This window comes from Chlorocebus sabaeus, chromosome 4, assembly GCF_047675955.1.
Source record: "Chlorocebus sabaeus isolate Y175 chromosome 4, mChlSab1.0.hap1, whole genome shotgun sequence".
In the NCBI taxonomy this organism is placed as follows: Eukaryota; Metazoa; Chordata; class Mammalia; order Primates; family Cercopithecidae; genus Chlorocebus; species Chlorocebus sabaeus.
The window spans coordinates 69,976,436-70,003,981 of record NC_132907.1 but is presented as its reverse complement, the minus strand read 5'-3'; the positions used below and the strand labels follow the sequence as shown (position 1 = coordinate 70,003,981).

General features: G+C 34.5%; 1 protein-coding gene across 1 annotated transcript in view; it reads right to left on the bottom strand.

Moving 5' to 3' along the window:
* The window catches only part of CDH10 (cadherin 10), a 165,425-nt gene that overhangs the window by 85,336 nt on the left and 52,543 nt on the right, over positions 1–27,546 (bottom strand). The window contains exon 2 of the mRNA XM_007961265.3: positions 25,510–25,860. Coding sequence (XP_007959456.1) covers positions 25,510–25,737 — 228 coding nt within the window. The 5' untranslated portion in view covers positions 25,738–25,860. The remainder of the gene's footprint in view (positions 1–25,509; positions 25,861–27,546) is intronic.

The following is a 27,546-nucleotide window of genomic DNA, read 5'->3' as shown; positions in this document are numbered from 1 at the left end:
ACTGATTAATGCTGAAAGCCACAGGGGTCAACAGTAAGAAAATACCTCAGAGAAAGAAATAACTGAGAGGTTATGTGACAAGAAAATAAATTAATTTAAGTCAGATGCCAGGAAAGCATTATTACCCAGTTTGGAGTCAAGGTCAATATAAGAACAACGAAACAATTCAGAAGAAATTTTATATCGGCCATGGGAGCTAAAGTTAAGACACTGACTAGAATAGAGCAGCAGGAAGACAAAAAGTGGAGGAGATTTACTAAGCATTTATAATATGCTAGACAGAAAACCTATGTAAGGTAGTCCATACATTGTTACATCAATTCTATAATAGCAATAGTTCTATGAAAAAAAGTAATGTTATGTATCGATGAGCTGGAAAATCTTTAACAACTAGCTCTCTGGGAGCAGGAGTCCTGACTTGTAGTGTTTGCCAATATCTGTGGTGTAAATACTCCACCATTTCCGACTTAAAATTACCCCCATGACCTCAGCTGGGCATGTAAAAATCCTAAAAAATTAACAATGGGCTCTTGCAAAGTAAACATGAGTCAGCTCCAGCACACCACACCATTGCTATGTATGTTTTACAAATGAAAACACTGCTACAAATTTAAAAAAATGACAGAAGGGTGGACTCAAATTTATGTAAAATTTTTCCGGTTTAAAATCCACATTTTTACTAATCTAGTATTCAGGAAACAAACAAATAAAAACAATTGTTGTCTGGATTTCTTTTGTGAAGTCTGTATTATCTCGGAGCTCTGTCTGAAGAAGAAATCAAAATTAACCTGGAACTTCCAAGGACCTGGGAAACCCAAGGAGCAGAGCTTGAGGAGTGAAGTCAGCCATCTTCTGGGAATCCGGAATAACACCTTTGAACCATGCCTTTCAGCTTCCAGGTAAAGAAGCAGCAATGCAGAGAGAGAATTTCCCACTTTCTTTAAAACAAACAAACAAACAAACAAACAAACAAACTAAAGGAATTTGGGAGATCTAGAAGGAAAAATGCCAGCACCTTCTTTGAAGAAACCAAGAGATAGCCTGAAGTTATCTGAATGCTATAAATTTTAAAATATTAGGAGAAAAAGACATGGGGAGAGGATATCTGGAGCTGAGGATCTTAAAAACAGAAAAGCTGACAGAATTCAGTTTGACAAAACAATTAATATTAAATGCCCCCGCGCAAAAAAATCAACACTATCTTGTTTAGCAAAAAGGGCAAGGTTATATTAACTGATGGCAGGGACATAGTGGATCAGTTCTGGCAGAAAAATAGCAAGGTAAAATGAAACAAAGAGTAAAATTGTATTTTCAGGAAGCCCTGTATGTATGAGACTAAAAGAGGAGAGACATTTTACGGTATAAGTAATCTTAGAGCCACCAATTTTAGCCGACAATAAAGAGGAAAGCAAGCACACATAAATCTTGTGTCTTTCTCACACCATATTCACATATACAGAGAATTCCTCATTCTTGCCTCTGCCTCACATATTATCTGTAAAAAACTGGGACAGAAAAGCTTTACTTTATTCAATCATAAGGATGGGGTCAGAATCTGTATAATTGTACTTAGAAGAAGGAAAAAAAAAAAGAGCAGAAGACAGAACAAAAAGATGTACACAAAAAATAAAAAAATAAAGATCATCAGAAAATTATGATAAAACAAATATAAATTGATTTTTAAAAGTAACAAGAAAATGTGCTTTTATGTAACAAGACTACAAATATTGATGAGTTCATAGAAGATAGCGCAATAAAATAAAAGATACTGCAATAAAATAAATGATAAATATATAAATAAACAGAGTGCAGGAAAAAATTTGAAGTTAAAAAATAGTGACAAGAATAAAGACATGATTGTAAACAATTAAAAAGATAGTAGAAATTGTAAACATAGTAAATGAAAGAGAATACAAGATGAAGAAATTAAGCAAAGGGAATTATAAAAATAGAGTAAAAAGATTTAGAAAGAAAAATGAAAGAATGAAGGGAGTTGTTTCCGAGAGTATCAGAATAATGAGGGACGAAAGTTTAAAGACAAAAGCAAATAAATAACTTTACTTCAGTAAAAATACTCCATTAATCTGTTTATGAATATATACTCCAATGGTTAAAATACAAAATATATTGGGACAATATATTTGCAACTCATATCAAAACTCTTAGAGACTATCGTTTTCAGACATGGTAGAGAAGTTTGTTTGGAAAATAATTATATTAAAATCAATTTAAAATGCTGGAAAGAATATAAGAAATAGTTCTGTAAAAGTAATAAAGACAAGATGTCAGAAGAAAATCTAAGTACTAGTGAAAACATAGAGTTGTAAGTAGAACAACAGATCACAATCCTGCTTTTTCTGTGAGAATAGATTTTGTATGGGAAAATTTGCTTTTCAGCTTTGTTGCTGTCCTGGGGTAAGATACACAATTCAAGGACAAAGATGTAGACCCAATGTGCAAAGACTTAAACAGTTAAAATCAGCTGCTCATCCTATGTAGCTGAAGAGAAAATTGCCTTACGAGCAAAGCTAGAGGAAGAAAGAAAAAAAAAATGTACAAGAAACTAAAGGTAAAGAAAAATCAACTAATTCTGGGAAGCGATGGCTGCAGGCTGGCCCTCACCAATATTTTGAGCCAGATTTAAAATATGTAAGTAAACCAGAAGAGCCTAAGATAAAAACTTGGAAGCAGTCAGACAAAAACAACAAATTATGATCAACAGACAGGCAGACTATCAGCTGATCTCTCAGCAACAACAATCCATTAATAATCCAGGAGATAGAGAAAATGCAACTGAACTAGCTGTCACCTTTAAATTCTATACTGACAAAAATTAAGTTTTTAACAGAAGGGCAAAAATATCTTCAGATAAACAATGCTAAGAGATACCAACTTTAGCATACACACTAAACAAAATGATTTCATAACAAAGACAAATGACCTACAATTGAATGTGAGATAGAAAAGGAAGATAAAGGGAATGTAACATACATGAATAAATCTATACGAACAAAGAACACAAAAGACAATTGTAATGTAATTCAGGTCAGAGATGAGCAGTTCTAATGTATTCTGTGGTACTTTTATAATGCAGCATCCAGATAACATTATAGATTGAAACTAGATTTTGATAACTAATGGTACATAATATGATTTGTGGGGCAAACTATAAAAGAGTTACTAAATAAGTAGTAACTAAATCTGTAATAGCTAAAATAAATTAATAAACTGGTAGAGTGAAAAACTAAATGATTAAAAAAACTTTAGGAGAGGAATGTTTTAAATTTCTAGGTTTGATTTTGGAAAGTTTTTATTGTTTTATCTTCAAGTTCTCTACTCTTTTCTTCTGCAATATCCTAACCTACAAATAATCATATCTCTGTAACTTTCATCACACTCATTTTTGTTTTCAACTCTAGTAGTTTAATTTATATATCTTGTATATATTCATATCTTTACTTAATTTTTATCACATTAAATATTTATTATAAACATTTTCATATTCTTATCAGCTAATTATAATATCTATTTCATTTCTGGGTTGATTTTAATTGATTTATTTCCTTGTCCTGAGTTATTTTTCCTGCTTCTTTGCATGGCTCATAATGTGTCTATAGGATAAACATTAAGAATTTATTTTGGAATTCTGAGTATTTTTGAATTACTATAAAGACCCTTGCACTTTATTTTGGGACTGTTTGTACTTTGATTCTTGCTTCTGTAAGACCATTATATCTTGTATGTAGAACTGGAGTAATAGCTCTTGGATTAATTGTTCTCTACCAGTAAATGAAGATTTTCATGTGTAATCAATCAGCCACAGACCTTGAGGTTTTCCATGTCTGCTGATGAGAACAAGCATTATTCTCATCACTCAGTATGGAGCACTGTTTCCTCTAATCCCTTAAGTGGTTCTTTCTCCAGCCTCAGGGAGTTTCCACAGGTTTTGAATAATTGAAGGAAACACTATGAACATCCACAGAGTTCTTTCTCTCTCTGTGCACCTTTCTCATCTCTGCTTCTCTGTCCTGTGAGCACCAGCCATCTCAGTCTTCCCAGACTCAGACTCAACGACTTGTCATCACCATCAGCCTCAGCCTGTGTTCTTCTATGCACTTGTGTCTGAAGGCAGAATGCTGAGGAAAAGATAGTTTTTAATCTCATCTAATATTCTGTGTTTTAGGGATCATAACCTTCGTTGACAAAAAGAGAGAAAAGGAAATATTTTCACATGATGCATGAGATGATGAAATATAACAAAAACTATGATGTTAAAATTGAGTATGTGGAGTCCTCATCGTGCATAGTTCTTTTATGAATACAGCTCAGTTATCACAGTTGAAAAAACGCCATTCAGCCCGGCGCAGTGGCTCACGCCTGTAATCCCAACACTTTGGGAGGCCGAGGTGGGCGGATCACGAGGTCAGGCAATCGAGATCATCCTGGCTAACATGGTGAAACCCCATCTCTACTAAAAATGCGAAAAACTAGCCGAGTGTGGTGGCGGGCGCCTGTACTGTAGTCCCAACTCCTCGGGAGGCTGAGGCAGGAGAATCGCTTGAACCCGGGAGGCGGAGCTTGCAGTGCACCCAGATCGCGCCACTGCACTCCAGCCTGGGCGATTGAGCAAGACTCCACCTCAAAAAAAAAAAAAAAAAAAAGAAACAAAGAAACAGCCATTCATCTAATAACACAGTTCAATTTTCAATATATATATATATATTTTTATTTTTTTTTTTTGGCTCGCTCTGTCCCCAAACTGGAGTGCAGTGGCGCAATCTCGGCTCACTGCAAGCTCCGCCCCCCGAGTTCACGCCATTCTCCTGCCTCAGCCTCCTGAGTAGCTGGGACTACAGGTGCCTGACACTACGCCCGGTCACCATGCCCGGTTAATTTTTTTTGTATTTTTAGTAGAGACGGGGTTTCACCGTGTTAGCCAGGGTGATCTCCTGACCTCGTGATCCACCTGCCTCGGCCTCCCAAAGTGCTGGGGTTACAGGCGTGAGCCACTGCTCCCTGCCTATCGTAGTATGTTAACTTAAGTAATTGTATGCTAGCCTAGCAGTCCTCAAGCCACTACATAAATAACAGTGATTATACTGACCAAATATGTCACTTTTTTCAAAATCCGTTGGTGATTGATCACTGTGTATCTATTCTTCAATTCATTCACAGATACTCAAATGTGTATTGCATTGTCTGGTTGGTTCTCAGTGATAAACTCACATGACATTTTACAAAAATGGATAATTGGAAGAGGATATTGGCCAACATAGATGAAAGTGTAGTAAACCAAATATGACACTCTTGAAAGTAAAATTCGAATCAAACACAAGTGTAGCTGTAGAAGAAATTACAACCATAGGAATATTGACACAGTGTCACCACTTGAGATCTGATGCCACTCCAGGTCTGATGCCAACTGAACAGTGAACAGGATATTGACATATTGAAGAATGTGGATGTAAAAAAAAGAATGAAATGTCACAGAGGAAGTAACACCAACACAAAATATCCTATTGAAGGAACTTCAGAGATGTTTTACAACAAACTCTGAAAGGAGTGTGACAATTTGCCAAGGCAAAAAAGAGATGCATAAAACATGATACAGAAGAAGGCAAGCACTATTTAAACTGTGCTTGAGTTTTGTTTTTGTTTCTGTTTTTGTCTTTAGACAGGGTATCTGTTTGTCGCCCAGGCTGGAATGCAGCTCAGAGATCCTACCACCTCAGTCTCCCAAGCAGACTATAGGTACACACCAATAGCACCAGATATTTCTCACTTCCCCTTCCCCTTCCCCCTCCTCCTCCACTTCCCCTTTCCTTTCCCTTCTTCTCTCTTTCACTCCCCTCCCCCACTCCCCTCCACTCCCTCCCTCCCCTCCCCTTCCCCCCTCCCCTCCACTCCCTCCCTCCCCTCCCCTCCCCTCCCTCCCTCCCTCCCTTCTTTCCTTCTTCCTTCCTTCTTTCTTTCTTTCCTCCCTCTCTTTCTCTCTTACTCTCTTTTGTAGAGACGAATTCTTACAACATTGCCAGGCTGGTCTCAAACTCCTGGGCTCAAGAAATCCTCCTGCCTTGACTTCTCAAAATGTTGGGATTACAGGCATAAACCACCAGGCCTAGACAAGGTTTTCTTTCTTTCTTTCTTTTTTAATAAAGAAACAAAACACTTGAATTCTCAGTGTTTCTAGTGTGTCAAATTATAGCATACTCAATAATAGTTTCTTACTGTGTTTTTTTTCATTTTCTATACATTTATGACCAATTGTAGAAGAGTTTTAGAGCTTTGACTAAAAAATTTAAAGGTAGTAGAACAGTTGTGATTTTCTCAATTAATTATTAAGATAGATCACTTTGCACGGCTTTCAGCAGGCACAGACCTTTCTATGGTTTCTCACTGCCATACAAAACGAGGACTTTCTGTAGTAGAATTCTTGAAAAAACCACTAAGAAGGGATCAACAAACTACTTTTTTTGTTGTTGTTGTAAAGAAGCAGATAGTAAATATTTTAGACTTCGAAGGCCACATATAATATCAATATCATCTTTTACTTTTCTTTTTTAACCCAGCCTAATAAGATGCAAAAATCATTCTTAGATCAAGGGCTAAGATATTGCTTTCTAGATTTAGCCCACTAGTCATAGTTCACCAACTTCTGAACTAAGATAACAAAATAAAGACTTAGAGTTAATGGGCAAATAATAATATTTTTTAAAAATTTAATTAGTTCAAAAGATGATAGAAAAAAAACAAGAGAACAAAAGTAGATGATACAAATAATAAACAAATAGTAAGACTGTAGATTCAAACCTAACCCATGAATGATACCTTAAATGTAAATAGTGCAAATATCTCAATATGTTATTTAGAAATGAAGTTAGTCACCATTACAAAAGTCTGTTTGCAGGTAAATTTTTCATGGTCACTCAAACGGATCTGAGACAGGGAGGTTAATTTCACATTCAAAATGTCTCCTGCTGGCCCAGAACCAGCACCATGGCTCACGCCTGTAATCCCAGCACTTTGGGAGGCCTAGGTGGGCAGATCACCTGAGATCAGGAGCTCCAGACCAGCCTGGCCAACATGGCAAAACCCCCTTTCTACTAAAAATACAAAAATTAGCCAGGCATGGTGGTGCGCACCTGTAATCTCAGCTACTCAGGAGGCTGAGGCATGAGAATCCCTTAAACCCGGGAGGCAGAGATTGCAGTGAGTCGAGGTTATACCACTGCACTCCAGCCTGAGCAACAAAAAAGAAAAAGAAAGAAAGAAAAGAAAAGTCTCCTGCATACTCAGTCTGTAATTAGAGAGTAGTTTATTATTTCCATCTTTTTTGTGAATTACGTTATGATATTTTACCTAAAAATCAACAATGCTTAATGAACACTTGGCTTTATTATATTGCTTTCAAATGTTTGGGTTTTTGTTAAAATATAAATTTTTTGAAAGCCAGAAGTAGATACTACTGGTCATAGTATTTCCTCAGCAACTAACTGAGGTTCTCAAATAAACATTTTTATTGAATGATTGAATAAATAAATATAAATGAACAAACATGTATGTCCACTTAAATGTAAGGACTGCCTGTTTTACTTTTGGTAACATTCTTTCCAGTGAGGGAAATATTCCTTTCCAATAACATTTCCATGTGCTTTTGTATTCTGTATATTTAACTTGTGCGAGTTTTATACTGTGTTTAGATATCTTAATGTTTAGCCATTATTCTGTTGTTGAGAGTTTGAATAGGTTTCTATTGTGTATTTTATAAATAGTACTTCCGTAAACATTTTTTTTCTCTTCGGGGTTAACTTCTAAAATGTTCAAAATGCTATTATTGGATCAAAGATATAAAAATGTACTGTTCGTTACCTATTGTCTGAAATACTGCTTCCCAATGATTTGAATTAACCCACAGAGCTATCATTCATGCATATCCGTTTCTTACAAACCTGCCAATAACATTTTTACTTATTTTTATAACTTTAATTATTTTTAGGGCATTTATTTTTCTCATGTGGAGAGACAATTTGACTTTTCTATGTGATAATCTGTCATCTGCATTTCCTCAATTATATCAGCTATAGACCAAAATTTAATTTCCGTATTGCTAGTTACAATAGCAGTTAAGGTGAGGATGACTTTTTCCATTACTGAGTTGTTCCTGATGTGTATTACATTGATATCTCATAACACTTTATATCACCTTTTAGAATTTCTTTTATTATTTTCTATTGTTTTTTCAACTTAGAGCTACGTGCTTTAGAAAATTGTGATATAATTTGACTTAAATTCTGGTAGGTTAAACGTCCTCACCATCTTTTTCTTTGAAAAATGTCTTCTTGAAATGTCTTATTTGGTCACTGGGCTAGAAAATACAAAATGAGACTGAGACATCTTGCAGTGCTCAAAATAAGAAAATGAAAAGTGCTCAAACCCCAAAACCATAGGCCAGAGTTCCCAATAGTCAAAGTTGGATCAATCTGAGTAACGAAGTCAGTCAAATAGTATTAGATTATAACCCAAAGTAAAAAGTAAATATCCAGGTGTAAATGTGAATATATATAAATTACCAAATAAATCAATGAACAGGGGAGAAGAGACAAATATCCCATAGAAGAATTTCAGGTAATTTTGTAAATCTACCCTTCAAAAAGTTAGAGAAAAACTGGCAGTCCCTCAAGTGTGGACTATGCTTAGTGACTAGCTTCCAAATTACAGTATAGAAAGCAGCATTCCAGTGGACACCTTACCTAGGTTTCAAGGTTAACATGATCACTAATGGGCAATATTGAAAACATCTGCCCATGCCATACTATGATGTGCTGAGAATGGCATTTTTACCTCTGTAGTCTTCCTCCCAAAGCCCATAACCACAGTCTGTCCATTAGCTACAATATTTTTAAAAACCCAAACTGAGAGACATTCTACAAAATACTTGAGTCCACCTCAACAATGTCAAAGTTATTAAAAAACAAAACAAAACAAACAAAAACAAAACAAAACAAAACAAAAAAGCCGTGAAGCTTCCACAGCATAAAATAATCTAAGGATACATGATGGCTAAATACAATGTGGTTTTCTGGTGGAATTCTAGAGGTGAAAAAGTCATTAGGGAAGAAACATGAAAATCTGAACAAACCACAGAATTTATTAAGCAACAATGTATCCCTATTGGGTGATTATTTGTGACAAAAGTACTAAAGTAACTAAAAATGATTGCAAGAGGGGAAGTGGGCTGTGGGATATAAGGGACTTTCATACTATCCTCTAACTTTTCTACAAACCTGAAAGTATCATAAAATATAATTGTTCATTAATAAGTTTTTCAAATTTTTAATTACATAGATTTTCCATCACTCTTTATTACAACAATATTCATCTCATTTCCTTGCCTGCATACATGTAAGATATGACAATAAAATAAACTCTGGCAGGAAATATTAGATAAACCAACTGCTCTGTTAATGTCTCTCTTTCACTACATATAGTAAATAGTTAAGATTATAGAATTTATAAGCCAAACATCATAATATTCTTATCAGGTATATGTCTGGCTTTAGAAATTGATTTAATTTATAAATTTCCTAGATTTACATTTCTTCCAACTACTAGATTAATTCTAAATCTGTATTCTGTTGAGAGGATCTAAGTCGTCACCTTGTTCCTGAGGCTATAGGACGGCCATGCTCCTCTCATACATGTTATAAAAATTGAAGGCCTTACCATATAACAAGACCATCTTTAATGGTCCCCACACAAATAATAAGGACTGAAATCTTTGTTAAGTGTTGTTCAAGAGCACAATGATCAATGCAGTCACAATCTACTAAATCACTAAGTGTCATTAGAAGCCAATTCCATATTCTAACCCATACTGTCACCATTCTTCAGCATTGAAGAGCCTGACCTTCACTTGTAATGTCTCTATGAGGAAATGTGTAATGGAGATGACAAATACCCGCCTCACCCCACCACAGTGCTGGTGAGGAGAGGACACTTTCCATTGTCCCTTCAGAGGGAGCAGAAGAGTGAAGCTCAACAAATGGGGCAGCAGCTAGATCGTTCATAAAGTAGGTATCCAAAATGAGAAGATTTCCTTAATGCCAATGCATACATTCTAAACAAGAAAATGGTTTTCACAAGCTTTATTATTTTTTGCCTAAGTTGGGTAACATGAAACTGACTCAGAAATCTTCATAGAGTTCACACTTTTAAGCTAAAAAGTAATTACATGTTTTTAGCAAAGTCCTGTCTTCAGCAGTTGGTATACTGAAAGAAGCATCTTCATCTTCTTCATTTAGCTGCAGATGACCAGAAGACCATGCAGACTTTATTCCTTTGCCATGCAAAGAGTAATAGTCTAGTTTAAGAATTTCTGCTTCAGAATCACTGGATTTACCAGCTACATAACTTTCTGCTATACTCTGATCCATTAGAACTGCTGGAAACTCCTGCTCTGCAAATATATATGCATTACCATATATTTGTCAAAATTAATATTTTGACAAATATATACAATATAAATATTAAATATAAATATTTTGTAAATAAAATACAAATATTAATCTGTCAAAATTAATATTTAATAAGTGCTAAAAATAAGTTTTACTAAAACTAAGGCAAGAAGCAAGAAGAACTCAAGTATCTCTATAACCATTGAAGAAAACAAATCAGTAGCTCATTTTCTCTACAACAAAACTGTGGTATTATAAGATATCTTTAATGAATTCTATTTATCATTCATGAAAGCAATAATTCCATCTCACACAAATTATTTGAGAGAATGGAAAACATGTTGATACTGCCTATCTGACTTTATGTGGTTAATGTAAGTTTGCCATCTAAATCCAATAAAAAGAGTTGAAGAAAATATATTTTACAGGGAAATATCTTGTACAAAAAAATTTTTATAAAACTCAAAAATTTTAAACAAGAAAATGGAAGATAATAATTTTAAAAAGTTATAATTACCAATGTGGACTTTTTCCAGATCTTCAAATTTGGTTATTAAAGGGGAAACAAATAGGTCAATAGAGTTATAAATATATTTGAAAAGATTTAATATTCATTTATGAGTAAAAAAATAAGACACTATGATTGAAAGGCAATTCCTTCTTCTGGTAAAGGTATATTTAAAGACAACCTTAAGAAACTTTATGATTAAGAGTAAAATGTTAAACATTTTCTTTGAGTCAAGAACAAAATAAGAATTCTCCCTATCATATTTTTATTTGATTTTGTTTTAGATTCTTTATTCATGCAGAAAGACAAGGAAAAAAATATATATCTATGTATATATAATATATATATATATATAATCTACGTATATAGATGTTTATTTTTTTCTTGATTACACTAACACCGTTCCCTGCCAGATACTGCTGCATATATTTGCTCCTTTCTAGCAAGACTTTCTAAAGTTTGCTCTCATGTGCTTTCTCCACTTTTTCTCACTGCATTCCCTTTTAAATCCACTGCAAAAAGAATCCTGGACCCAGCACATCATGAAATTATAGACATCAAGCACACCTATAATCTCAAGGAAACCAAAGTTAACAGTCAATTCAAACCTTTTGTCATTCTTGACTTAGTAGCAGCTTTTGACAAGGTTGACACATTCTCTTCTCCTTACATTTGCTTTGTCTTATCAGATATCTCTGACAGGTTTTCCTGCAGCTCAAGAAATATATATTCTCGGTTTCAGTTGTTTTTTTTTTTTTTTCTTCTCTCTTCCCATACCCTCATCTACCATACACATGTCTTAATGAGGTCTTGCCCCGAAAATGGACCTAGTTCTTCTCTGACTACACTCACATTTTTTACATATTATCTAGTCCCATCACATTAAACATCATATAGAAGGTAATTACTGCTAAGAAGTTCCAATTTACAATTCAGAACTTCATGGATCTTACTATATCCAAAGCTGAAATCTGTTTTTTCCTCCCTAATGCTCTATCACCTCAAATAAAAGCAGATTTATAGTTTCCGGTTGCTCAGGCCAAATCTTTGACTTAGGAGACACCCTTAACAACATTCCCAAAAACTCTACATATAATACTCCAGAAATTTCTATCGTATCAACTTTAAAGCCAGAAGACAGAGTGAAAATTTTATTTTTTTTAACTTTTATTTTAAGTTCAGAGGTACATGTGCAGGTAAACCCATGTCATGGGGTTTTGTTATACAGATTATTATGCAGATTATATATAATTTCTGAGTTTTATAAAATTACTCATTTTATACAAGATATTTCCCTGTAAAATACCTTATATTTAATTATTTTTATTGTATTTAGATGGCAAACTTATAATAGCCACATAAAATCAGATAGGTAGTATCAACATGTTTTCCATTCCCTTAAATAATTTGTGTGAGATGGAATTATTACTCTCATGAATGGTAGATAGAATTTACTAAAGATATCCTATGATACCTCAGTTTTGTTGTAGAAGAAAATGAGTTACTGGTTTGTTATACAGATTATTTCATCACCCAGGTATTAAGTCTAGTACCCATTAGTTAAACCGTAATTAGTATAATATCAGCCTTCTGCTAAAAATTCTACAGTATCTTCCCATGCAACATAGAGTAAAAGTCAGAATTTATAAAAGACCCCACATATTAGTTTCCAATTCCTATTATAAGAAATAACCACAAACCTAATGAATTAAAACAACACAAATTCATTGTCTTATAGCTGTTAAATGTCAGAAGTTTAAAATCAAGGAGCTGATAGGGTTGCATTCCTGGAAGTTTCAAAGGAGACTCTGTTTCCTTGCCTTTTCCAGCTGTCTGCATTCTGTGGTTTGTGTCCCCTTCCTTCATCTCCAAAGTGCATCATTTCAACCTCTACTTCCATTGTCACATCTCTTTTTTCTGAAATTGACTCTCTTGCTTCACTCTTAACATAGACCACTGAGTTATACTGGGATCACCCATGTAATCCAGGATACTTGCTTCACATCAAGATCCTTAATTTGATCACATTTGCATAGTCTCTTCTGACATTTGAAGTGACATGTTCACAGTTGTGAGGATTAGGGTATGGCCATCCTTGGGAGCCATTATTCAGTCTACCACACCCTAGGGATTCTGGGCACCCCCCGACCTGTTACCTCTTTTCCCGCTTCAACTACCACTCTCCTCTCGCTTCTTTTGCTTCAGCTACGCTCCAGAATACTGGTGAATACTTGAGGAAAGCAAGGAGTCAAGCATAGCTTGAATTTGTGAACGAAGCAATCCACAAGAAAACAATCAGTAAGAAACTATCAGTAAACTATCAGTAAAACACTTGAAAAACTTCAATACATAATTATAATCATCCAGAATTGTCGAAGTAACCTAAACTTGACCTGTTTACTAAATTCTAGAACAGAGAGCCCAGGATGGAACCCTTAGCAAATTTATTTATTTCATCATCTGCTTGGATTTATTTTTGGTAACACAAAAAGTAAATGTTTTGATCTAAAAAAAAAACTTAATTACAAAGACAAAAGATTACTGATATTTAGAAAAATGTGAATAAAAAAGATATTTTTAAAATTCTAAAAATAAGAAGTTAAGATGCTGACATCAAATAACAGGAACTCATTCACTGCTGGTATAAATTGTCTTGGTTACAACTTAGGAAAGTACCATGACAACTTCTGAAAAGATTAAAGCTAGGTACATACTATAGAAGAGCAATTTTACTTCAGATTATATACTAACATACATGAGTATCAGGATGCACGTACAGAAATGATCGTAGGAGCATTGTTAGTAACATTGAAAACTAGGGGAAGAGGTAATTCCACATACCCACTGATATGTGCATAACATATCCATTGAAATGTGATCCATATTAATAGGATTGTACCAAATTCAAATACATTTATGGAGAAAGATACTCTACACAACAATATTTGGCAAAAGAAGAAAGGTAAAAGATTATCTGAACTATGATTGCACTTTAATTTCAAAAACAGCCAAAATTCTAGTAGTTTATTTAGAAATACTTATGTAGATATTCAAACCATAAAGAGAAACAGACATTACTATCACAAAATAAAGCTCAATGGCACCTCTCGGAAGGAGAAATGGTGTTGCTATTCACACACCACAGAGAGGAATTATTGGGGGCTAGAAATTTCCATTTCCTGGACTGGGAAGAGGACGCGTCCATTGATTTTTATTTATTTGTTAAAGTGTATACATGTTTTATGTAAATTGAAATATGCATTATGTTTAAAATTTTTAAAACATAAAGGTCAATTAATAAGGACAGACTGTGGATCAAAAGAACTACTACCATGTCAATAGAAAGATTGACAAAGGATCTGAACACATTTTCAAATGTGTTTTCAAAATGCAAAATGCTTTAAACACATAGATGCTCATGCTCACGTAGCATGAACAATAAAATGTCACTCATAAACCTTTTCACTTATAAAATAAATAAAAATGATAATGGTGATATAGTGATTTGCTGCAGTTGTGGAAAAACAGTTACTTTCATAGTCATTGGTTTAAGCTGAAACAACCTCAATGGAGAGCAACATAAAATCTCTATCACAGTTTAAAACTTTTCAAGACTATACTTCAGCATTTCTACTTGTAATCATAATTCCTAAAGATATAACTCTGTGTCAAATTGCTATATTAGCATTTTTTTAAAAAAAAATCTAAATGTCCTTTAAAAATGTTAAAACAATTCTAGTGCACCCATTAGAAAGAATATTGTTCAGCTACTCAGAAAGAGAAAAATGTCTTTATGTACTGTAACGCAATGAGTCCCAGTTTATATTTTTAAGTTAAAAAAAAAAAAAAAAAAAAAAAAAAAAAGCGGCCGGGCACGGTGGCTCAAGCCTGTAATCCCAGCACTTTGGGAGGCCGAGACGGGCGGATCAGGAGGTCAGGAGATCGAGACCATCCTGGCTAACCTGGTGAAATCTACTAAATTTCTACTAAATTTAGTCTCTACTAAAAAATACAAAAAACTAGCCGGGCGAGGTGACGGGCGCCTGTAGTCCAGCTATTCGGGAGGCTGAGGCAGGAGAATGGCGTGAACCCGGGAGGCGGAGCTTGCAGTGAGCTGAGATCCAGCCACTGCACTCCAGCCTGGGCAACAGAGCGAGACTCCGTCTCAAAACAAAACAAAACAAAACAAAAAGGGCAGATTACATTAACATCTCATATCTCATAAAGTACACTGCCATGTTTCCAAAAACAAGATAACACACATGTCTTTACATGTTTCTCTGGGAATATGTAACAAAAAACTGGAAATATATGTTTTCTTAAAGAAGAAAACTGGGGATGTCTGAGGATCATGATGAGAATCTTAGTTTTAACTGTATACCTTTTCTGTAAAAGTGCATGCATCATCAATTCCAAATATAAATTAAATAATAACATAATGGCTATGAAAATTAATTGGATTTTTCTGTGAAATAGTCAAAAGAGCTCTATTACATATGCAAGCTTAGTTTTGTACTTAACTAGAAAAAATCTGCTAATTTATTCATCAGCGCGCTACTTAAACAAAAATATAACTGTTTTGATGTGGTAATATATAGTAATAAATATAAGAATTTTTTTTTTGAGGCAGAGTCTCACTTTGTCACCCAGGCTGGAGTGCAGTGGCGCAGTCTCTGCTCACTGCAACCTCCGCCTCCCGGCTTCAAGCAATTTTCTGCCTCAGCCTCCTGAATAGCTGGGACTACAGGCATGCGCCACCACACCCGGCAAAGTTTTGTATTTTTAGTAGAGACAGGGTTTCCCCAACTTGGCCAGGCTGGTCTTGAACTCCTGATTTCATGATCCACCTGCCTCGGCCTCCCAAAGTGCTGGGATTACAGGCATGAGCCACCGTGCCCGGCCAAGAATAGTCTTAATAATGATGAATGAGATATAATGTTGGTTCTAATCCTGGAGTCATACATTCAGGGTTAGAAGCCCATCTTTACAACTTTCTCGATTCATACCATTAGAAAACTTAGACAATGAGGGCACATATTTTCTCTTAATTATAAATGAAAGATAATTGGATCTACATCATGAGGTTGTTGAAATCCTAAAAAAAATAAAATAAACTTTGAAGGTATCACTATCAGGCTACATCAAGTTTCAAAATATTATATATCTTATTTAACTGTACCCCCCAAATTTTATGTGACAGTAATAATACAGTATTTTGATTCCAGAAGAATCAAGAACTGCTGATGAGAAAGGTCTTTTTAAAAACTGGTGATTTAAATTAGCATGATTTTTTGTTTGCTGATTATGATGGCGACTTTGAGCTTAATATAGATATATTTAACTACAATTTTTAACAAAAAGAGTGAGCTTACCTGAGGTTCACATTCACATCCTTTCTTTTTTTTTTTTTTTTTTTTTTTTTTTTTTTTTTTTTTTTTTTTTTTTTTTTGTGAGACAGAGTCTTGTTCTGTTGCCAGGCTGGAGTGTACAGTGGCACAATCTCGGCTCACTACAACCTCCATCTCCCAGGTTTACAGGATTCCCCTGCCTCAGCTCCCCAAGTAGCTGGGAATACAGGTGCATGCCACCACGCCCGGCTAATATTTTGTATTTCAGTAGAGACAGGGTTTCACCATGTTGGCCAGGCTAGTCTCAATCTCCTGACCTAGTGATCCAACTGCCTTGGCCTCCCAAAGCACTGGGATTACAGGCGTGAGCCACTGTGACCGACCTCACATCCTTTTTTACTATCCACATCATAATATATCTTACCTTTCTAGTTGTTCATCATTTCAAATATAGTTTTTTTTCGCCCCTGATACAAGGTCTCACTCTGTCATCCAGGCTGGAGTGCAGTGGCACGATCATGGCTCACTGCAGCCTCAAACTCCTAGGCTCAGGTGATCTTTTCACCTCAGCCTTTCTGGTAGCTGGGACTACAGGCACATGCCACCATGCCTGGATAATTTTTTGTATTTTTAGTAGAGAGAGTGTTTTGCCATGTTGCCCAGGCTGATCTCAAACTCCCAGGCTCAAGCACTGGGAGACTTTGCTTCAGTCTCCCAAAGTGCTGGGATTGCAGGCGTGAGTCACTGCTCCCGGCCCACTTAATTTTTAATCTTAATAATATGACTCTGAAAACCTAGCATGTAGCGTTCTTCCAGTCTAACTGAAAGCCATCTTATTCTCATTTGCCCAGATTATTACAACAAGTCTCTCCTGGGTCCACACTGATCTCTAAATTGCTACATCCGTCCCTGTGATGAGTCTGTATCACTCAACAAGATCAGTCATCAATTCCTTGGAACGATTTGCTTCTTTGGCCTCTAGAACAGTCATAGTCTCCTTCCCTCCACCAACACACAAACATACTTTTTCTTTAAAACAAAACAAATCAAAACAAAACAAAAATGGAGTTTCGCTTTTGTTGCCCACGCTGGAGTGCAGTAGCGCGATCTTGGCTCATTGCAACCTCTGCCTCCCAGGTTCAAGCAATTCTCTTGCCTCAGCTTCCCAAGTAGCTGGGATTACAGGTGCCTGCTACCACGCCTAGCTAATTTTTTGTATTTTTAGTAAAGACAGGGTTTCACCCTGTTGGCCAGGCTGGTCTCAAACGCCTGACCTCAGATGATCCACATGCCTCAGCCTCCAAAAGTGCCGGGATGACAGGCGTCAGCCACCGCGCCTGGCCCAAACACACTTGTACTTGGATGTTCTCTACATCTAGGAGTAAACATAATCAAAGGTCATTTCCTAGATTTGTGGTTTTTTTCTCTTTATTGTGTCCCTTCAGAAGCTCAGTTATGACAGGGGCAGAAGCCTAGTACACTCATGATTCACATTTCTGTCCCTCTGCTCTGCTAGACTCAGGAAAATCAAACAGACACAAACTAGATTTGGTGCTACGCCTATGATGTAGACTTGTAAATAGCGGCAGAGGAGTGTCAAAGGAAATTGAAAAAGCTCAGTCGTCTTGGGCTTTTTTTGGGGTGGTATTTGAAAATGACACCACTGAATGGTGAGAAATTTGATGATGTAAGTTAAGCTAAACTGCAGCCAAATATAAAATGTTCCTTTAGAAAATTTGATATAATAGTATACATTCTTACAGATCAGTCTCCTACTTGATAATATACCTCTAATCTAGGGCTAGGATTTAACATTTTAATTTAAAGTTTTACATTTAATAGCTTTATGTAATCTATAAATGCACAGTATATTTTTAAACATGAAGTTTGTGAGATAATTTTGCTAAAGGGGGAATCTGAAATTTACATTAAATTCCCTTTGCCTATTGTGGATTAGAGCTCTAAGGAGAGAAGCAAAGGTTTTAAGTTATAGTTTAACAAAGTTGCTGCTCCCCTCTCAATTTTAATCCACCTACCTGAAAATTTACATGTTTTTCTTTATTTTAGCTCCTTTTTTTTTTTGAGACAGAATTTAGCTCTTTTTGCTGAGGCAGAGTGGTGCAATGGCGCAATCTCAACTCACTGCAACCTCCACCTCCTGGGTTCAAGAGATTCTCCTGCCTCAGCCTCCCATGTAGCTGGGATTACAGGTATACACCACCACGCCCGGATAATTTTTTTGTATTTTTAGTAGAAACAAGGTTTCACCATGTTGGTCAGGCTGGTCTCGAACTCCTGACCTCAGGTGATCTACCCGTCTTGGCCTCCCAAAGTGCTGGGATTACAGGTGAGAGCCATCACATCCAGTCATGTTAACTCTTAATTAAAATTACTAGGAGTCATGGAACACAGTTCAGTGATTAATAACAATAATAATAATAAAACAGTAAGATAGCCCATATTATTTAATAAAATGGATGTAGACGTTTAGCTATATGAAGTGAATATTTAAGAATTTACTTTAGGAAACCTATTAAGGGCTCTCTCCTATTCATGCTTTCATATGAAACAAGTGAGAACGTGAATATATGAACATATGCCAAGTATGAGATATTGATGAGCAAACACATTAACATACATCCCTCTCTTTCACTTACTTTACAGAAAAGAGCATTATTCTTCAATACAATGGGTACAAAATTTAATTGAACATATAATTATATATTGCCTCCAAGAAAGAAAATGACAGAGCTCTGGTAATTCATAATATTATATTAACAATAACCATGCTTCATTGCTATTATATATGTACTTACTTGTTATTGACAAATTATATTGAGATAACTTCTACAGAGCAAAATTTATGTGAGATTTAATACAGTTTTCATTTACCGAGATTTCTCTTGCACTTTTACTAAAAATCACTGACTCCATTTTCATATCATCTTCATTCTTGACTACATATTTTAAAATTCTGCATTTGAAAAATGATTGGCTAAATTATAGATATAAATGTTTTGTTTTACTTTGAATATTTTGATTGAATAAAGTTTTTCAAATTTATGATGGAGATTTATGAGTGCAAAATTTACGCATTCAGGATTTTCCTGAATATTTTGTTAAAATGATACAGTGAGATTTGAAGATGTATTTTCCCTACATAACTGCTAGCTAAAATTTTATTGTATGGAGAGATACATACATTGTATGCATTCTGAGAACTAAAAACAAAGAGGTGGCCTGGCTCTGAAAATTATCACGGTTTTCTGCAAGTCATGCCTCTATTTACAAATGCTTTTATTACTTCTTACTTGAAGTCCCAAGAGATTTTAATACAGGTTTACATTTTGTGTGTTTTTGTGGTCTTTACATATTAAAGAAATAATGTCTATATTCATGCAAAGGAAGATATTTATAATCATGTAATCCAAAAGAGTCTCTGTCAATGTCTATCACATCAACCTGATTAATGTTTTCCAGGACTTTTTCTAAGTAAAATTTACTAACGCATTTCTGTTTTCATATTCTATTCATTATATGGTTGCAATGGACATGGTTCAAATAAAAAATAACTGTGTCCCAAAATACCTATATCCCCCTACTCCATCTAACCACTAAAAACAGGTTTATATTTAGTAAACAGTTGTTTTTCATGTAGGTCGTTTTGGTCATGTTTGGATAAATTTTTTTTAATCACTTGGGAACGTTTAGTCTCAAGAACAGTCTCATTTCAATTATCAAATAGAGTGTTTTCTACATACTGAACTCTCATATAATGTAAAGATTGTCCACTTGTGCAATTGAGATTTATTTTAGCCTAGGAAGTTTGAAGTGGTGGAGGTCAGAACAGCTTCTCCTCCAACTTCGTTCCAGCTACTCCTTCTCCAGCTGTGGCCAGTTGACACGACTGTGTCCATATTATCAAGAGTAAAAGGGATGCAGTCTAATATGATGGACACAGTTGCTATTTCTGGGCTTTATTGATATTTAAATTTGAGTTAGTCTCTCATGGATCAGTTTTTACAGTTTCAGAGAGATCTTCTAGAAATTCTCAATTCTAATTTCCTTATGAGGTACTTCACATCAAAAATACATTCCCAAGGAATAAACAGATCAATAAAACAATAAAAGCATGTTTTCTGAGTCTTCAATCTTAACATTTAGTAGCATTGATTCATACAGTAAAAACCCCCAAACTGTTTCATTTTCACTGTATTTACAAGTACTGCAGAAACAGAACATGGGAATATTTGTCGACTATTGTTTTATTCTTGGTTTTGGAGTCTGTGTTATATTTGAGACAAAAGAGGCCCATAACTTGCTGTTATTCTTAGCATTTGTTCTCTTTCTTAAAGACCGGCACTTTGTGAGCAGAGAGCTTATATTTTCCCTACTGTGTGCACAATACCAGAGTGGTACCTAGAAGGTCCTCCACATATTTACTGAAAGAAGGAATATATACTTCATGCATAGTGGGTGTTTGGAGCCGACAAGTCTATAGAGAAGGATGACCACGAGACTGGAGAAAAACATATGCTTTAAGACTGGACGTAAACAGGAGTTCAGGAGGTCTTGTCAGAAGTCTACACTGTGGGAAACAAACAGTAACGCTAACTCTGAAGGGAAGAATATAATTGAGGGCATATTTAGAAGTATTGAGAGCATATTTAGAAGTAAGAACCCATGAAGAAATAAAATTAGATAGAACTGTCAGGAAAAGGCAAGAGAGATTTTACTATAATGACTTACAATAAGATTTATGGTTGCCCCTCTACGTTGTTGTTGTTGTTGTTGTTGTTGTTGTTGTTTTTTTTTTGGTGTTTTGGGATTTTTCTCAATTTTTGGTTTTGATTAAAATCTATTTTTAACACGCTTTTTTACCACCTGAGACTAATTATCATATAAAATATAAAGTTTGTGCAGTAAATATAAAATCAGTGATTTGCTTAGAACGGCGTATTTGTTACAACTAAAAGTAAATTCAAGACTTTACAGTTTAATATCATTATTTACTTTAGATTTGAAGACATGGAAGCTGAGGAATTTGAAATTATCTCTTCAACCCAACTGGATTGAGCAATAGGAAACTGACTAGAAACTACATGTAAAAAGATATTAAACTAATAAAAAAAAGGAGTTTATAAACACAATATTCCTTGAATTTAAATTTGGAAATTTTAAAATATTTACAGAAGGTTTCACTACCGAGGTAACATATTTCAAAAGTAGGTTCCTTGAATTTCAACATGTGAAGCTCTTGCCTTGGAAGATAAAGAGAGGGGAGTAAGTATACAGGAAATATCCATATATTCCAATAAATTCCAGTATACAGGAAGATTCTTAAAGGTCAGTGTTATGATTAGATCACGGAAAAAATGGAAAAAGAAAGCTCTTACGCTAAATATTCTTTTGTTTAGAATGTATTTAACAGAATGATTTACCAGAAAATGTTTCTTTTTATGGCGAACTCAACAAATGTTTTGAATTGAGTATGGTTGACTTTGTTTCTTACAAAACAAAAGGAGTTGTGGCAGTGACAATTAGCCAATGGGCTTTATTCCTCTCCTTTCCCTCTCTCTCTCCCTCTCTTAATTTTTTTTTCTAAATGAATTTTTAAATACACATATAATTTATATTTACAATGTAACATTATTAGAAGTGAGTACAATAATAGAAATTATTTAGTATACATATACTATATATAGCATATATATTATATATATAATGTTAGTGTATTAGTGTGTATAATACATTATAATCATGCCCTTTGATTTCATGGGTAAGTAAATGAAGGCCAAGAGGAGTTAAGAGAAGGCCAAGAAACAGTGGCAAAAACAATGCCACATCCTAGGTTTTCTGATTGACAGTTGTATGTTTTGTTAAGTTCCTCTCTGCTTTAACCCAATGAGCAGTAATGGTTTTTTCATTTTGCTTTAACCACATAGCAGTAATGGGTTTCTAGCTGAGAAATTATAGGCATCAATTCTTCCTAGGGTCTGGTTAGCTAATTGTATGGGTATTTAAAACATTTTTTCTTCTGCTCCACACAGGTGCTTTCTAGTCTTGTCCTTATCAAACCAGTGTAAGCCTCTCCATTGCTAGTGGGAGAGTGCTTTGTGGGCTCCCAAAATATTCCCCATATAGAGAGATACCTGTCACTGTGTTTTCATATGTCTAGTGATTGGAACACATATTACTCCAACATCTAAACCAACTCAGAGGCATTGAAACACTTATCACCATATCACATGGCTACTTTAAAGGATATACAAACTGGAAGAATAATTTCTGAAAGAAAATATGACTGTATGATAAATTCCTTATAAATAATGATGGAGAGAATATGTGGGGGATTTTAAGTTTTGTATACTTCACAAGGAAAATATATTTTAGCCTCAAGTTATATTTATCAAAATGCTTGTTTATTAAAATATCATAGTTAAACATTGCCTTTTTGGCATATCTTCATCTGTATGTTTACCTCTTTTTTAAAAATTTTTTATTATACTTTAAGTTCCAGGGTGCACGTGCACAATGTGCCGGTTTGTTACACATGTATACATGTGCCCTGTTGGTGTGCTGCACCCATTAACTCGTCATTTACATCAGATATATCTCCTAATGCTATTCCTCTCCCCTCCCCCCTTCCCCTACCCCATGACAGGTGCCCATGTGTGATGTTCCCCACCCTGTGTCCAAGTGATCTCATTGTTAAATTCCCACCTATGAGTGAGAACATGCGGTGTTTGGTTTTCTGTTCTTGTAATAGTTTGCTGAGAATGATGGTTTCCAGCTGTATCCATGTCCCTACAAAGGACACAAACTTATCCTTTTTTATGGCTGCATAGTATTCCATGGTGTATATGTGTCACATTTTCTTAATCGAGTCTGTCATTGATGGACATTTGGGTTGGTTCCAAGTCTTTGATATTGTGAATAGTGCTGCAATAAACATACGTGTGCATGTGTCTTTACAGCAGCATGATTTATAATCCTTGTATATACCCAGTAATGGGATGGCTGGGTCAAATGGTATTTCTAGTTCTAGATCCTTGAGGAATCGCCACACTGTCTTATCTCTTAAATAATATTTTAATTGTACCAGTAATTAATGTAATACAAATAAGAATGTAATTAATACAATAGTATAGACAAAAAATGTTAAAGCATCTATTTCACAGATTATGACATGAATACACCATGGAAACTACAAAATTGATTGAAATGTGAGCTAAAATCTGATACTCTGGCCATTAAAAGACTCAGAGAAGTCTGAGAGTTACAACACCTAAATCATTTCTGTTACTCTAGCAGTTCAGCACAGTCTATACAGAAAAGAACTGGTGAACACATTCATAAATTCCTTACACCAATACTCATTAAAGAGTTTTCTAATTTGTTTTCATAAAGCAGAGTAGGAAGCATAAAATTTGAGTTGTATATCAAGATGCATATATCTTAAATTTACCAACTTAATTGTCTTCAGTGATTAAAATTTCTAGACTAGTCTTCTCCGCCGAAGAGCCAAATGCCACCAGATGGCAGAGGGAATTCAATGTAATATGACTCAGGTTAATTCAATCAGCTAAATAGTTATTAAGATCTACTCTAAGAGCTTAACACTCTCTCACTGCTCTAAGAGATATGAAGTACAGTTCTTGATGTCAAGGTGTTGATATTTTATGAGATAAAAATAAAAAATAAATAAGAAGTAGCTTGACTATAATGAGAGAGTATATAACGTAATGATAACTCAATTTACCAACATTTATTAGATCATCATAGAGTACTAGATGAAGGGAAATAGATGCAAACGAGCTAACTGCCATGTACAGGAAGAACCAAAGAAAACTATTTATAGTTTCTACAGCCCAGATTTCAATTATTATATTTTTACACAGTTAGTTTCATAAACTAAAAGTTGTCTATGAGAGTAACCTTCACTCCCTATTCCCAGGCTTTCAGTCAATGAGATATGTGAAAAGCTTGCTACTCTGTGCTTTCTGGTAAGATTCCTTAGGGTGTTGTTTCTTTTCCTTTTCTTTCTAGTCAATATGATATTTAACCTTTAATATCATCTTTCTCATTTTACCAAATATTTTAAAAGGTCTGAAATGATTGCAATATGACAAAACATATCAGTGTTTCAAAATCAATGAAAATGTTGTCTCAAAAATAGGATTTTTAGAAGAAAAAAGCTTTTGCACAATTTTAATTATTCCAATGAAGATATCACAGTTAAGGTTAATGCAAAAGTTGGCAATGCAGTAATGTATCCGTCATAATTGTGTAGTGTTAACGTGTGATTTATGTTAGTGTACTTAATTTCCTTTTATTTCTTTGACATATTCTTGTAGACTATCTATAAAGGTAATAATATTGGCTATTAAATGAATTTCTTCTTAAGCTCTCAAGTCGACTAAGGCATTATCTGACTTCAATTAGATTCAGATCGTGTCAAGAAAGAAAATTTGAACTTAATACAACCTAGTGTATAAAAGCATTCATTGGTGCTTTTATGTTAAGCTTCTCATTTCATTCCCGATCACAACTAATTGTCCTCACTAACTTTATAACTCTGTAGAATGAAAACTCTCCTCTGCCCACCTCATACTGCAATAACTAAACTATTTTTACCTGCTTTTCTTCCTATTTGTTTTTCTTTATACAAATGTACCCACAGTGTGGCCTAAGAAAAATAAATAACATTCATACCTAGAATAAACTTTCTTATAATAAGCAACATTTTTGTCCTTGAATCATATTTTGATGACATTTGATTTCTTGTTCTGTAGAAGATTAAACAACTTTGAAATGTTTTTGCTTCCTCACTGAACTCAATAGCAATGTGAAATATGTATATACACATATGCATTGTCATTTAAATGACCGATTTATATACAGTTTTCTCACTGTCATTGCTTTCTAACCATAAATACTAAAATCGCAGTTTTGAGTACCTCTTTAATTCATAAGTTATTAGCAGAATTAATTTTAATAAATAAATGTATGCATTTATCATGTTATATTCATTCCACAGTTTTTATCACATTAGAATTTGTATTCCGTAAACAAAAATGCTTTAGGGAGATGTAAAGAATCACCTTTATAAAAATGATGGTTTGATGGCCGTCAAATTTTCATCAGTAAAATATATAAAGAGCAAATGTAAATATGTGCCATTTTAACACAGACTTACCTTGCCTACGTATTGATAATCAGATCCTGTATATTCTTCCAGTAGGAAAAACTGATTCCACATCCAACCACGTTTTTGACGATGGAGAATTTTGCCATCACTCCTTGGTACACGTGAACTTAAAATTCTTTGCTGTGGTACAGGCGTCCTTCTGAACATTATTTCCAGAGAGCAGAAATGTGGCAGGCACACCCAGAGTAGAAACAGTAGCAAAAATTGATATGTCATAGTTCACTCCTTGACAAATCCCAACGTAGATGAAGAGAAGTGGTCCTATTTTACCGAGTTGATTTTACTGTGTTTCAACTGGTTTCCAACATTTCATCAATGTTTTGTACATGTTTCCCAAAGCTTCAAACAAACAAACAAAAAAAGTTAGTTGACAACGTTATCATTATTACTTTTCATTTTAAATTTAAAGTGACAATAGTTTGTTAATAACAACCAAAACATTCATTTTCTTTATTTTTCATACGATAACGAATAGTTTTGAGAAATATTACTTGTTTAGCAATATGTCCACAATTCATGAAAATATTGTAAATGTTTATTTCCACCAAATCCTAAAGAAAGGACATTATTAGGCTTTTTTTTTTTTTCTTTTGGCACTTTAACAATTTTTAGGAATTACATTCCTGTATAAACAGGAGATATAGTTCATCTGCATGTCAATTTTTTTCAGAGTAATTTAACACGAATTAAAATTTTGAAAACAAAACTGTGATTTAAATAACCTACAGGAATCACGCCTTCTGTTGTGCAATTTTATATTTTAATGTTTTTAAACAGCGGCATAATTTCTTCAAATTTAATCCTACTCAGAGGTAAAAGTAAAGGCACAAACAAAACAAAACACAACAAACAAACGAGAAAACTAGGAATGCCTTCCTTTGAAGACCTCTCCTCTCTTCCCTGTTAGGTTGGACTGTGGAACACCTAGAGATTCCTTAAGTAGAAAATAATCACTACTACAGTGAACCAATTTGTAGTATAATTAAATCTAGCAGATGGTCTGCTTCTAACTACCTCTACTGCCTGGTCTAGAACTCTATTATACCCGAAGCTGACTATGGTAACAGCCTACTGACTGCTCTCTACACCCTCCCTGCCACTATTTTCTCAACAAAATTTCCTTAGAAATCTATTAAAATTTAAGTCATATCATGTCATTTTTCTTCACAAAACACGTCAGCAGTTTCTCATCCCACTTTGAAAGAAACCAAAGTCCGTCCAATAAGGCTGCACTCAATTTCATGACTACTGGCCACCTCTCTGACCATGTTTCACTTTAACCCTCCACCACATCTCCCTAAACTGACTCTTCTCCAGCTACAGGGTCCTTCTTGCTTTACCATGCAATACATCTTACATGCTGCCTTCCTTAACCAGCAACTTCCTCCTCGTTCTCTATGCCTAGAATGATTTTCCTGTAGATATTCACCTAGCTAGATCCTCTGTTTCCTTCAGGTATTTCTTAAAAACCATCCCTGAAATTTCATATGTTCCATTATACGACATGTATTTTTATTTATTTATTTATTTATTTATTGACTGTGTACATATTCTGTTTTTCTGCTACAATCCCATGTAGGAAGATAATTTTATTCTTTTCTTCATTACTGTATTCACAATGCCGAAAAAAGAATCTTGTGTATAATAGATGTTCAATAAGCACTTTAAATGTATGAATAAATGAATGAAGGAATTGCAAGTGAATGCAAATATTTGACTACCATTTACCTGCTATATGTTCTTATGCCCAAGCATTTAGGTATAGAAATACATATTTTTGAATTACAATAACTTTTATATTATTCTTCATTTATATTATTGTGAATATACTTATTTTATTTTTTGTATGTGTTGATTGTCTTTTCTTTCCTAATATGTATGGATTTTATTTCAGGATGTGATAAAGTATTTGTTATAAAAAGTGATTTGAGAACCAAAAGGATTGAGTTTCACTTCTCTAATATGGCATTGCATTATAAATACTCTTGCTTTTACATTTATGCTTACATCCACAGTAATTTGTTA